General features: G+C 55.4%; 1 protein-coding gene across 1 annotated transcript; it reads right to left on the minus strand.

Moving 5' to 3' along the window:
* Positions 1-1,778: 1,778 nt before the first annotated feature.
* MB (myoglobin) lies at positions 1,779-10,907 on the minus strand. Its single transcript, NM_001301376.1, has 3 exons — positions 10,813-10,907; positions 5,527-5,749; positions 1,779-1,925 (listed from the first exon to the last, which is right to left on the minus strand). Exons 1-3 carry the CDS (start codon positions 10,905-10,907, stop codon positions 1,779-1,781), a joined length of 465 nt encoding a protein of 154 aa, NP_001288305.1.
* Positions 10,908-12,187: the final 1,280 nt, after the last annotated feature.

Below are 12,187 nucleotides of genomic sequence, written 5' to 3' on the forward strand. Positions count from 1 at the left end.
TGAATGACAATTGGCTGGTGCTTCTCGGCAGCTCCGATTTTCTTCTGCCCTCATTTAATTATCAGACCACGTGGGGCCCGGACTAGACTGTCAATTGCTCGAGGGCAGGGAGCAGCCCGTTCAACTTTAAATCCTGCACACGCATCTACAGAGAACTGCTCCCAGCCTGGGCATTCAACTGAATGACCATATAAATGCATGGAATTTTCCCCACGCTCCAGGATCTCTCCCACCCTCTCAGATAGCAGACGAACCCACAAAGCCCGGAGCAGACCGGGTGGATGAGCCTTTTAGGATTGGAGACATGTCTACACGAGCAGAGGAGCTCCACCCTGTTCAGTTGTCAGGAACCTTGGCGTGGTCTGAGGTCAGGCTCATCGCAGGGGGTTGGGCCCCGGGGATTCAAGGGCAGGGGTGACTAGGTCACTTGCCCTGGGAGTTCCTGGAGCTTTATGGGCCCCAGGACTCGTGGCTTCCTGGAGTTGGTATCCTGCGTCTTAGGTGCTGTTCGAGGCCCTCCTGGCCTGGGCGCTCCGATGGACTCAGGCCACCTTTTCCGTGGCCCCTGTCCATGGTCTCGGCTCCAGCCTGCTGCCCGGCTGCCACGGTTGCATGCCAACGTTTTATTCTGGGTCCTCGCCGCAGTATCACACATTCCATCTGTGTGCTCGGCATTTGTAGGATGGAGCGTGTCTCCTGGCCTGTGTCTGTATGTTATTCCCCATGCGTCTGTCCTTTTTCTGTGGCCAGAAGGTCAGTGCCCGCCACTGGCTGGCCACCTCTTTGTCTCCCCAGCTGGATTCCCCGCTGCCTCCCCAGCTTTGAACCCGGCTTTGCCGCCCAGAGCTGGTGTCCTTGGCGCGTTATTGAAGTTGCTGTAACCACGGTGACTGCCTCCCCCTGGGTCCTCTCCTCTGGGCGCCCTGCAACTGTTTGCCTCTTACTACAAAGGTCTGCTCACCAGCCCACTTCCCCCACCAGACAGGTCTGTCCCCCCACCCCCCCAATTCCCCATGCCCAGCACTGTCCCCGCCACTGAGGGGAGATCTAAGGAAGGCAGGTTCCTGTCCCTCTCTCCCTCCTGCCCCGTTTCCCTCCTGGCCTCCTCTCCCTCGACCTCCGCCCCGCAGGGCTGTCTGCATACACAGTCCCAGCCATTTCTTTGGTGGGGCCCCTCCCCTTGCTCCAGGAGAGGAAGATCGCCAGGCAGAAGCTGTGATGTTGCAAGGTCTTTTATTAAAACCGGGTGAGTCACTCCATTTGCTGAGAAGGCACATTTATGTTCCAGACCCCCGCCGCCTCTCTCGGGATGGGTGTAGCTGTCCCACTCCGCGCAGACCTCTTCCTCACTGCAGACGGATGTTGGGGGGCGGGGGGAGTGATGGGTCAGAGCATCTTTATGGCGGGCCTTGGTTTATGGCTTGGATTTGGGATTAGAGGTGAGGGTGAAGGTGTCGTTGAGTTTGGAGGTTGGAGGAATTGGATTGGAGTTTAGGAGAGAGGCGAAGCCAGTGGGACCTGAACGCCGCGGGCCACTGTGAGCCCAGGGCCGCACGTCTCCGGGTTCCCGGGGTGATGGCCCTCCACAAGGACCCCAGTCCCCAGGCCTGCCAAGCCACCGGAACAGCCTAGCCCAGCCCCTGCGCCTCTCCCACCCAGCTCTCATAACCAAAGCAGACACTCAGAAGCAAACACTACATGGCTACAGGAGATCCAGGCCCACCCGCTGCTAGGCCCCGGGACCCGAGTGGGTGGGGGTGGGGGAGGCATCCGGGGGCTTAGCCCTGGAACCCCAGCTCCTTGTACTTGGCAGCAATGTCATTCCGGAACAGCTCCAGGGCCTTCCTCATGGCCCCCTGGGCATCGGCACCGAAGTCCCCGGGATGCTTGCTCTGCAGGACCTGGATGATGGCTTCTGAGATGAACTGCAGGGGGAAGAAGGGAGGGGTTCTGGTCACAGGGGCGCACGAGCCAGGAGCCAGATGGGAATCAGACTGAATCCCACCTTCTCTTTATTCCATGGCCACTTATCGAGTGCTTATTAGACACCAGGCACGCTTTCCAGGGGTCTCTGTGGATTAATTCCTTCTCTCCCTACCAGCCTGTGAGATAGGTGCCATGGGGAACCAGGCCCATCTTGGTGCAGGAGCCCAGGGCACGGCCTCCATGCTGGCAGCAGAAAGGAAGGGAAATGCTCCCATTCTGTGGTTTTACCCAGGATTTTGGGGATGTAAAATCTAGAAATTTGTGTATATTTAATTTTTGCCTTTGATGGCTCAGTGTGGTTATTGCTCTAAGTAGCCTACGGGGGGGGGGGCTGGTGGGAGTGGGGGGCAGAACATCATTTTTCTGTGCCAAGCACAGAGCCGGTGCTCAGAGTTCTTGGTGGGCGGGAAGGAGGGAAGACGAGGAAGGGCTGAGGCCTACGGCTCACCACCGGGACCCATCCTGTCCCGTACCAGCCTCGCTGTCCCCACGAGAGCTCAGACACCCACACCGTCATTACCAGGACCATTTACAGCACGGCTGCTTTAGCGACTGGAAGATCTCATGGGTGTAAAATGCTACTGGGCCCTTTTGACAGTTAGTCAAGATTTGATGCCAACCAAAACCCTGGCCCCTGGACCAAGCGGTGTCACTTTACAGAGGCCCAGACGGGAAAGTAGCCAGACTGAGGTCACATAGCAAGTGGACTGCAGAGCTGGAATTTGCAGCCAGGGGGCTGTGGACACATGGCTGCCCGAGCCAGGGACAGAGGCAGGGACTGCACCTCGGTTGGCTTTTCCCAGTTTCTCAGGGCGCCCCAAGTGCAAGGGATCACAGGCAGGTAGCAGTGGGGGGGGGGCACATGGTGACAGAGGCCTCAGGAGGCACACACAGCAACACCCAGTAAACATAGTTCTGCCTAGAAATAGGGACAGCGGGGTGCCCGCGGGGTTCAGTCCGTTGAGGTCAGACTCTTGGTTTCAGCTCAGGTCATGATCTCAGGGTCATGAGATCGAGCCCCACATTGGGCTCCATGTTGGGCATGGAGCCTGCTTCAGATTCTCCCTCTCCCTCTGCCCCTCCCCCATGCTCTCTCTCTCTCAAAAAAAAAAAAAAGGGAAAAAAAAGAAATGGACAGCTCCCTAAAAACCTGCCTTTGAGCAACGATCCGGACATACATTTAAGGTCCCCTCTAATTCCACCAATGTCGCAAAACAAAGTGGGGGTTCGGGCTGCCGTGAAGTCAGCCCTGCCCCTGGAGAATGTGGGAGACCCAGGTTCTAGGCTCCACTCTGCCGTGACCCCCATGGGTGACTTCACCCTAAAACAGGGGCTCAGCTGACTGCATCGCGTCCCATCACTTCGCCTTTCCTGAGTCTGGGGCACGGCCACTAATATCCGGGAAAGTATGGCCTGGGGCAGCCGGACAATTGAGAAAAGTTGCCCTTGGCACCCAGCCCCTTTCTGTGGCCCCGCACTTCCCGGCGGGAGGTAGCAGCCCTTTAGGAAGAGCACAGAAGGAGGTCCCACAGTGAGGGGGAGAGCAGACACGGGGCTTCGTCTTAGATGCTGCAGGATTTATGCAGTAAAAGAAACGTATTTTAAGTAGACCCGGTTTCTAAGTCCACTTGGATACATCGTTTTCTCTTTCTGAGCCTGCTTTCTTGTCCCCCAAGAGGGGATGGCCATTCAAGGTGTATTGTGAGCCTACCACATGCCACTGGGGTTCAGAAATGGGAGAGCCAGGATCCGCCCTTGGGGAGCTCATGTCCCAGCCAGGAGACAGCTGGGTAAAGACATAAATCCCAGTACAGCCGGGCAGGCGCCAGGACAAAGGATGAGGATAAAGCTGCTTTGCAGGGGGTGCCGGGGGACGCTGGTGGATGGAGCAGCTGACTGCCACAAGCAGAGGGGGTGGCTTCTAAGCGGGACCCTGGAGGATGGACAGGGGTCTGCTGCCAAGAGAAGATGGGCAGGGCAGGGGCCGCAGCATGCGCGGAATCTCAAAGGCAGGACCCGCTCCTCACGCGTGCGATGCTGGGGGGGATGGGCAGCCAGGGTTGTCTACATATGATTTGTGGGGCAGCTGGGGTGCAGGGAGGTGAGGCTGAGAGGCTAAAGACAGGGGTCGTGGTGGTTGATGGGAGACATTGTGCCACAAGGGATTAAGAGCTCGAGTTCCCAAGTACTGTAGATCAGACTGTACCTACTGGCTTATTAGCTGTGTGACCTTGGGCAAGCTACTTCAGCTCTCTGAGCCTTCGGTTTCCAAATCTATAAAGTGGGTCTGAGAAAGGTACCTGTCTGGCACAGAGTGCGCTAAGTGCCTGTCCCCTGTCTTCTCCTTCTTCCTTGGTAACAGAACACTAGCGGTAGTTAGAGTGGAAATAGACTATAATTCCCAGCTTTCCATGTACACAGGTGTGGTCTTATCACTAACTTCTGGCCAGTGACACGTAAACAAAACTGTTGCATGGGATTTCTGTGACTCCTTACAAGAGAGTTTTCCTCTCTTCCTCCTGCTTCCTGTTTGGAATATGGACCAGATGGCTGGAGCTCTAGCAGCCATCTTGGACCATGAGTCAAGTGTGAGGACTCATGACAACTTTGGTAGCACAGAAAGAGCCTGCATCCCTGGTGGCTGTCCATACCAGATCTGGACTCCCCACCTCTGAACTTCCTTTGTGTCGGAGACAAAAGAAGACCTTAGGTGCAGTTCCTCACCTCGGGGAGACTGAGAATTCTATGCAGCGATCCAGGTGAATGCTTACCATGGCCCATCCTCACAGGTAGCTATGACCACGATCTTTATCCTCATCACTGCACCAGCCTGCCCGCTGCTCCCGTTCCCACAGGTTGCACCTATCCCTCAGGCCCTTTATCCCCCAGATCTCAGTGCTCCCTCCCTCCACACCCCTCCTCCCACTGCTTATAAAGGCAGGACCCGCAGCTCAGGCTCTCCCCTGCCCACCCAACTTCTCAGCCCATTACAGGAGGTTCAGATCAATTCCCTTTGCCTAGGACACCAGGGCTCTCTCTTTTTTCATTTGTAAAGATGCCAGAATGAGTGGCGCCAGTCTGCTGGCCATCCCACCCCAGGATGGAGCCCCGGCTACCATACTGGGGCTCCCCGTGTTTCAGGGGTTAGGACTGCAGCGGGGGGGCGGGGTCTGGAGGAACAGAGCCCTAGTTTGAATCCCGGGAGTGTGCCATGGACAAGCTAATGCCCTCCTTGTGCCTCAGTTTACTCATCTGCCCAGCGGGTACAATAATGGTGCCTTCCCGTGAGGGGAATGCAGGGGGTGCACCCAATAGCCACCCTCCCCTTCTTCCCCCAGATGACATACTGATTTGGGGGAGAAGTGGGTTTACTCTCAGTGACCCCAGGAGGAAGGCAAAGTGGGCGACAGCTCAGTTTATGGTTGAGGGCACCAGGGCACGAAAAGGAACATCGTGGGCCGAGTGGGTACTCGAACCCAAATCACATCCCTCGGAGGCCTGTCCTTCCGCCCTCCCACCTGTCCCTGCCCTGCCTCCCACCTCCAGGTACTTGATGGGGATCTTGTGCTTGGTGGCATGTGACTGAGCCAGGGGCTTCAGCTCCGCCTCGTGATGCCCCTTCTTCTTGAGGATGCCCCCCAGGGCGGTGAGCACCGTGTTGCCATGCTTCTTCAGGTCCTCAGAACCCTTCATCTCATCCTCTGACTTCAGATGCTTGAACTTGTCGAACTTCTCCAGGGTCTCGGGGTGGCCCTTGAAGAGCCTGTGGGTACAAGGAGGGTGGGCGTCAGACGCAGGAACGCGCAGTGGGGTCTGGAGGTGGCCAGACCCGAGTGCCAGGCTGGGCTTCCCTACTTCTCAGCTGTGTGACCTTGGGCAAGTCACTCTACCTCTCTGTGCTTCTGCTTCCTCATCCAAGCAAAGGGGATAACCAGTCCCTACCCGTAGCAGCAGTGCTGCGACTAAATGAGAGCGTACACGCGGAGCGTGTGCAGTGCGCCGTAGGAAGTCTCCCCTTTATGACTAGTTTTCATCCTCACGACCTGCCTCTTCAGCATTGCTGCTGTGAGAGGCAGGAGGGAAGCACATGTCTGCACGGGTCCCTGGCTTCACCCCCATTTTCTCTAAGTTGTTCGGAGAGTAGGGGACTAACTGGAAACGGGTAGAGGAGGGGGAGGTGGGGGTACCGGGGCCCGAGGACCCTGGGTTTGTTGAGTACCTCCTGTGTGCCAGGCGCTGTGCCAGGCTCTGCACCTACACCCCCTTTGGGGTCCCACTATTCCCACTTTACAGATGAGGGAACAGAGGCTCAGAGGTGGGAAGGCGTAACTCGACATTACAGGGCTGCTGTGCGGAAAGGCCAGCCCAAAACAGGTCTGAGTGACTCAAAAAACAGACCAGGCAGGGGACCATCTCTGCAGCTTCCTGCCTAGGGATCATCCTTCGGTTGCTTGAATACTTTCAGCTATAGGAGGCTCACTACTACCTGTGAGGGCCACTCCACTCCAGATTGGCTCTCAGGCTCAGAAATCTCTGGCTTGTTTTGCTCAGACACCCTGTCCCTCCTAGGCTCCTCACAGTATGGGTGGTGAGGCCCGGGGGGAGCCACCTGCCAAAGACCGGGTCCCTGCTCCTGCCAGGGAGCCAGGGAGTTGAAAGCAGAGGGACTCTGCCCGTGAACCCAAGTAGCACCTGTACCCTCAGACCTCAGCGTTTCCTGCTGTGGAAAGGTAGATGTTATTAAAGGGAGTCCTACCTGCAGCCCAAATGGCCATGGTTCTCCCCATTTCACCTGTGGGTGAACGGACCACAGAGGTAAGTGACGTGCCCAGGGTCACAGGGCTGGCCGGTGGCAAAGCCCACCGCAGAGACTGGATGGTTCTAGAGCTCATGCTCTCTGTGTCTTGTGTCACGCCCTGAAATGTTTGCGGGAGTGACCCTGTGTGCCCAGGCTTTCCCTCCTCCTGTCTAATGGCTTCAGGTCCTTGGAAAGTCCTTCTTGCCTACCTTCCTGGCTCTGCCACAGCCTCCAGCCCTGCTGGGGACACACTCCAGTTTGTGGAAGCATCTCACAGCACACACCCATATTCACGTGCATGCACACCCAGACACACACAAGCGTGCACCGGCTCGCACCGACAGGGAGCTCGCCCTTCTCCCAGGAACGAACCCCTCCTGTTTCCCTAGAATGCCTGGGGCTGTCCACGCCCTGCCCAATGTCACCACCTCACCAACCCCCTCCCTGGACCCCGCCAAGCCCTGTGCCTCACTGACAGCTCATCTCTGGCACTTTTTGCTTGAGGGTCCCTGAACTCCTATTATTATCTGGTGACAATGATCCTTGAACTCCTGCCTGACAGATGGGAGATCTAGCACCAACAGGGGAAGGTCAGACGGAGGTCAGGACACGGGAGAGAGCCTCTCTGGGGCAGATGAGGGCCAAGGACCTGGTACCCAAGGCAGCCAGGGGTCTCAGATATTCTGGGAGGCCCCCAGATGTGTGGGAGAAAGAACACGGGACTAAGAATTATGGAAGCTGAGTTCTGGTCCCTGCTCTGTCTCCAATGTGCTGGGTGACGTTGAAGAAGTCACTCAACTTCTCCGGGTCTTGGTTTACCCATCTATAAACCAAAAGCGTTGGTCTAGCTGATATTTCAGCCTCCAAATTCTAAGGCTTGACCCCTGCCTCACCTTCCACTCTCCACCTGTGAGCCAGCAAGGAAGCCCAGATTTACCTTCATCGGAGCGGGAAAATTGATCTAATCCATGCCCACCAGATCATTCTGGAACCACTCAGCTGCCTCCCTTCCTCGGCCCACAGTCTTGCAGCTGGGAGGCCCTGGCAGCCACAGAGGGCCACATGTGGATTTACCTAAGGGCAGGTCCCTGCGAATGGACAAAGGAAGCCCTCACCCCGTGGAGAAGGACGGACAGATTTCCTCCACCGTTGCAGAAGCCCTCACTTGCCTCGTGTTGTCATCTTCCCTCCTGTGTCCACCTGCCTTGCCTATCACAGGCCTGCAGGCAAGTCAGCGAGAAAGGAGGCCACCTCCCAGCTGTCCTCTGACCTGAGGCCCGATTGGACACCCACCTGGAGGACTAGAGGACTCGGACCTGCAGAGCACCTTCTCTGCTCCAGACTGAAGAACCGGACTGAGGAGGGGTCCCCTCTCTGCTGTGTAGCATGGGGCCCCAGAGCAGGCATGTGATAAGCGGGGGTCCACACTGCCTGGGTTTGAATTCCAGCTGTGTGACTTTGGGCAAGTCACTTAACCTCTCTGTTCGGGGTGGTGATCGTAGTATCTACCTCACAAGGCACTTGGGAGGCTTTAGTGAGTTAATATACACAGAGCCAGGCGGTGTGTACTGGGTAAATATTTGCTGTCCTTCCGCCTCCTCATTTTTGCTACCACCATTATCACCGCCATGGCCACCACTGTCACTGTCATCGTCATCGTCATCAGGATCGGGAATTTGGAGTTCTGTCTATAGCCGCCCCTGGCTGGCTGAGACCCTCAGACCCTGTTTCCTCCCTGTAACATGGGAAGTATTGGCCACCAGCAGCGATTCTTAAACTTTTGATGGCCTCAAAATTCTTTGTCCAAATGCACAAATAAAGTGAAAAGGGTTTGGGCAAGAGAAGGAAAGGCAGGGGCACACTCGGCAGCCCCCTCCCTCCTGGACCCCCCTCTCCTAGAGCCAGGCTCTCCAACTGAGCTTCTGGCTTTTATGTTCTAGACCTTTGTGATCATGTACTTGGAATGAAGCCCTCCTCTGTGTTCTGTTAGCAGGCTCAGCTGAGCAGAATCCACTGTCTTTTAGAATCAGGGGAAGAGGAGAAATGACCTTGCCAAGGTCAGTAAGGAAGCCCAGGCTCAGCATCTGGAACAGAACCAAGAGGCCAGCTCCCACAGAGGCACGTGCAGCCCTGGGAGTAGGCACCCCTCCCCACCCTCTACACGCAGGGGAGCCCTCCTCCCCAGACCCCAAACGCTAAGAGGGCAGGACCAGTTGGCATGGTCTCTGCACATCCCATGGCCTAAGACGTGACAAGACATTGGTCTTTCTGGGACCTTCCAGGGGCCGGAATCGCAGGCATCACATCTCATCCCTGGCCCCTGGCCACTGGCAGGTCTCCCTGATCCACCCTGGGCAGGGAGGGAATGTTTCCCTTGATGACATAATACCCCAAGCCTCCTTCAAGTCCCTGCCTTGGGGGCTGGCAGCCCCCAGATCACTTTGGAGGGACTCGTGCTTTGCAAATTGGTCCCCAACCCCAACTACCCCGACTCTCCTCTCCAAAAGCAAGGCAGGAGCACAGGCTCAGGGAATGCCAAGGCATGAGAGCAGAAAGGGGCTTCAGAGACCCTGGCGGACAATCGCTTCACTCAACCAGTAGGCAAAGGGGACCCAGAAAGGAGGAGGAACTTGTCCAAGGTCACACAGCAAACGGGGCTGAGGAGCAGATATCAACTTGGGGGAACTTCTGTCCTACGAAACAGGACCTGTCGCAGCCCCAGCAGCCTGCTGTCAGGTACAGGAGGAGAAAGACATAAGGGAACACCCCCAGGATGCCAGCCAGCATCAACAGAACTTGACCATCCTTCCCCAAGTGTTTCTAGCGTGGACCACTAAGGGCTCGGACTTCGGATCGCAGAGCTCACGGGACTGGCCTTCTCCCCAGACATGGGAGCTGGAAATGAGTGAAGCCCAAGGGAGACTGAAAAGACATCTGAATGGAAAGGAAAACCTGGCTCCCAAAGAAGGAGAAACTCATCTGTAATTGAAGTGTGAACCACAATCCATTCCCTCGTGGCAGCTCCGGGGTCCACTTGCTCCCAGATGCAGACACGTTGATTTATGCCCCATTAGATATTTGACTTGCGCTGGCCCAGAGCACGAGATCAGGAGAAGAGGGATCTAGCACTATCTGGGGTTCAGGGCAATGAAAAAATAAAATCCCACAGGCCATTCTTTATGTACAAAGCTTGGAATTTTGTTCTCTTTTGTTTATTCAGGAACCCCTTGCTGTAGCAGTGAAGATAAGCTTGGAGACCGCCCCATTCAGAGTTCTCAAATTCAAGACTTCCTCAACATCAAATGTCACGAATGGGCCTCTGTCTTTTGTTGTCTAATCCTAGTGCAGTGAAGGTCCTTAGTCTGGTTCCATCCATAACAATTACTAACACCCTCCAGAACCTGCCATATTCCAGGAACAGTGCCAGGCCCTCTACATGCACGATCTTATTCAATTCTCACTTCCACTCTAAAATGTAGATATTAGCATTTCCTCCCATTGTATAGGAGAGGAAATTGGACCCAGAGAGGCTGTGTACCTTCCCAAAGGTCACACAGCAGCTCAGTGGCAGAGCCCATTCTAGAGCCACGGGTCTCATCTTGAAGACCACGTCTTAGCCTTGACAGTTCAGAGACCTTAATGGACTTGTGACTTGAGGGAGGTCCTGTTCCTCTCAGGTCCTTTTTGTCCTCTGCCATTAAGTGAAGTGGCTGTACAAGATCTCTCAGGGCCCTTGTAATCAATGTCTACAATTCTAGGATTCCTCTTGGTAGGTGCTAGGCATCCAGGGTTTGAGCACCAGGCTTCTCCTGCTGCTGACACAGGAATGAGCTGGATCTCTTTTCCTCTCTTCCTTTCTGGACTCAAGTCCCTGACACTTACGAGCAAAGAAGAATCAAGTGGGGGTTTTAATAAACGCAATTGACGTAGCCAACTGGTCAACCCCAGGCAAACGTTCCACCCTATAGACACATACCCTTGATCTTTGGGGAGTGGGTGACAGAGGCAATGGGATCTCTTCCTTTTACCTGATGAGGACCTCCTGCCCATGGCCCGCGAGGTCAGCCTCTACCTTCCCCCAGACGTTCAGCACCAACTGCCATTCCCCGTCGCTGAGCCCCATGGTGTGGTCTGAAGAAGACAAAAAGAGCAAGTCCGGGCTGACTCGGTGTCCTGGCTCTGACAGCTGGGGTTTGAGATCGCCTGGCCCCAAAGGGATTTTATACTTTCCCTGAAGCTTGGCACAGATCACTTGACGGCTTGCTCACTCTTTCTCCTCCTCCTCCTCCTCCCTCCCTTTCATGCGGGGTCTAATCTTTTCCTTTCTGTAGCTCTCACATGGAAGCTATTTTGGGTCAGGTGCCATTGTGGGGAGGTAGGACAACTCAGGCCACAGGGGCGTGGAGGTGTTTGTGTGTGTGGCAAGAGCAGGGAGGAGGCTGGGCCACTGTCTGGAGTCTCAGAGGCCAGCAGAAAGGGCACCACCAAGGCTGACGCCAACAGCCTGAAACTCAACTCTCCCTGTTGTCAACCATCCCAGGGGGAACTGTCATATTTCCAAGCTCGGCAGCAGCACTCTGGCTGGCCCTGGGGCTGGCCCTTCACAGTCTCCTTGTCCACAGTCCTCCCACTCTGCCAGAGCGCCCCTCACCCAGCCAGCAGTTGGGGGGAAGGAGCCAAGGTGGTTCCTGCTCAGAGGTGGGCGAACCCAGGCCAGTCCATAGCCTCTCGGAGTCTGAATTTTCCCACTCCATCCAGAAAACTCCTGGCTTCGTGGCCTTCATGACCTTGCTCAAATATTTCCTTCTGAGAAATTTTGCTTGACCTCCCCCCTTGAGGCCCAATTAATTTCTTGCTCCTTCCATTTACTCGTAGGTACTCCTGTTGAGCTGTTTCCTTCATTGCGCCATATTTCTTAGCTTCCATGCTGGCTCCGCCGTGAGTGTAAGCAGCAGCCGATACCGCTCTGAGCCCTTTACATTGGTAATTTGTTTAATCCCTCGACAGCCCTATCTCTATGATAGATATAACATTATCTTCGTTTAATCGAGGAGAAGTTTGGGACGCTTGCCACGGTCACATAGTTGATGGTAGAGACCTGGGATTTGAACCCAGAAAGTCAGGCTCTTGAGTCCAGGCTCCTGAATACCTTATTTTGATTTTCAGACCAGCAGGAGCTCTGTTTTATTCACTTATGTGATCTCTCGGACTTCACACAGGGCCCGGTACCAAATCAGAACGGAGTAAATGTTTGTTGAATAAAAATATAGATGGCCTCGTACGAAAGGCAAGTGAAGATGATCGGCCTTCTTTATATTTACCCACCATCCATCCATCTATCCTCTGCCCATCATCCATTTATCCGTCCATCCATCCATCCACCCACCTGCTCACCCATCCATC

This window comes from Ursus maritimus, unplaced genomic scaffold (genome assembly GCF_017311325.1).
Source record: "Ursus maritimus isolate PB19 unplaced genomic scaffold, ASM1731132v1 scaffold_21, whole genome shotgun sequence".
NCBI classification, from domain to species: domain Eukaryota; kingdom Metazoa; phylum Chordata; class Mammalia; order Carnivora; family Ursidae; genus Ursus; species Ursus maritimus.

Excerpts from the sequence above, each read along its gene's own strand:
- MB (NM_001301376.1), bottom strand. The coding sequence starts at position 10,907 with ATGGGGCTCAGCGACGGGGAATGGCAGTTGGTGCTGAACGTCTGGGGG. Across the intron at positions 5,750-10,812 it reads GGGCAGGAGGTCCTCATCAG|GCTCTTCAAGGGCCACCCCG; the intron begins GTAAAAGGAAGA and ends TTGTACCCACAG. Across the intron at positions 1,926-5,526 it reads TCCCCATCAAGTACCTGGAG|TTCATCTCAGAAGCCATCAT; the intron begins GTGGGAGGCAGG and ends TTCCCCCTGCAG.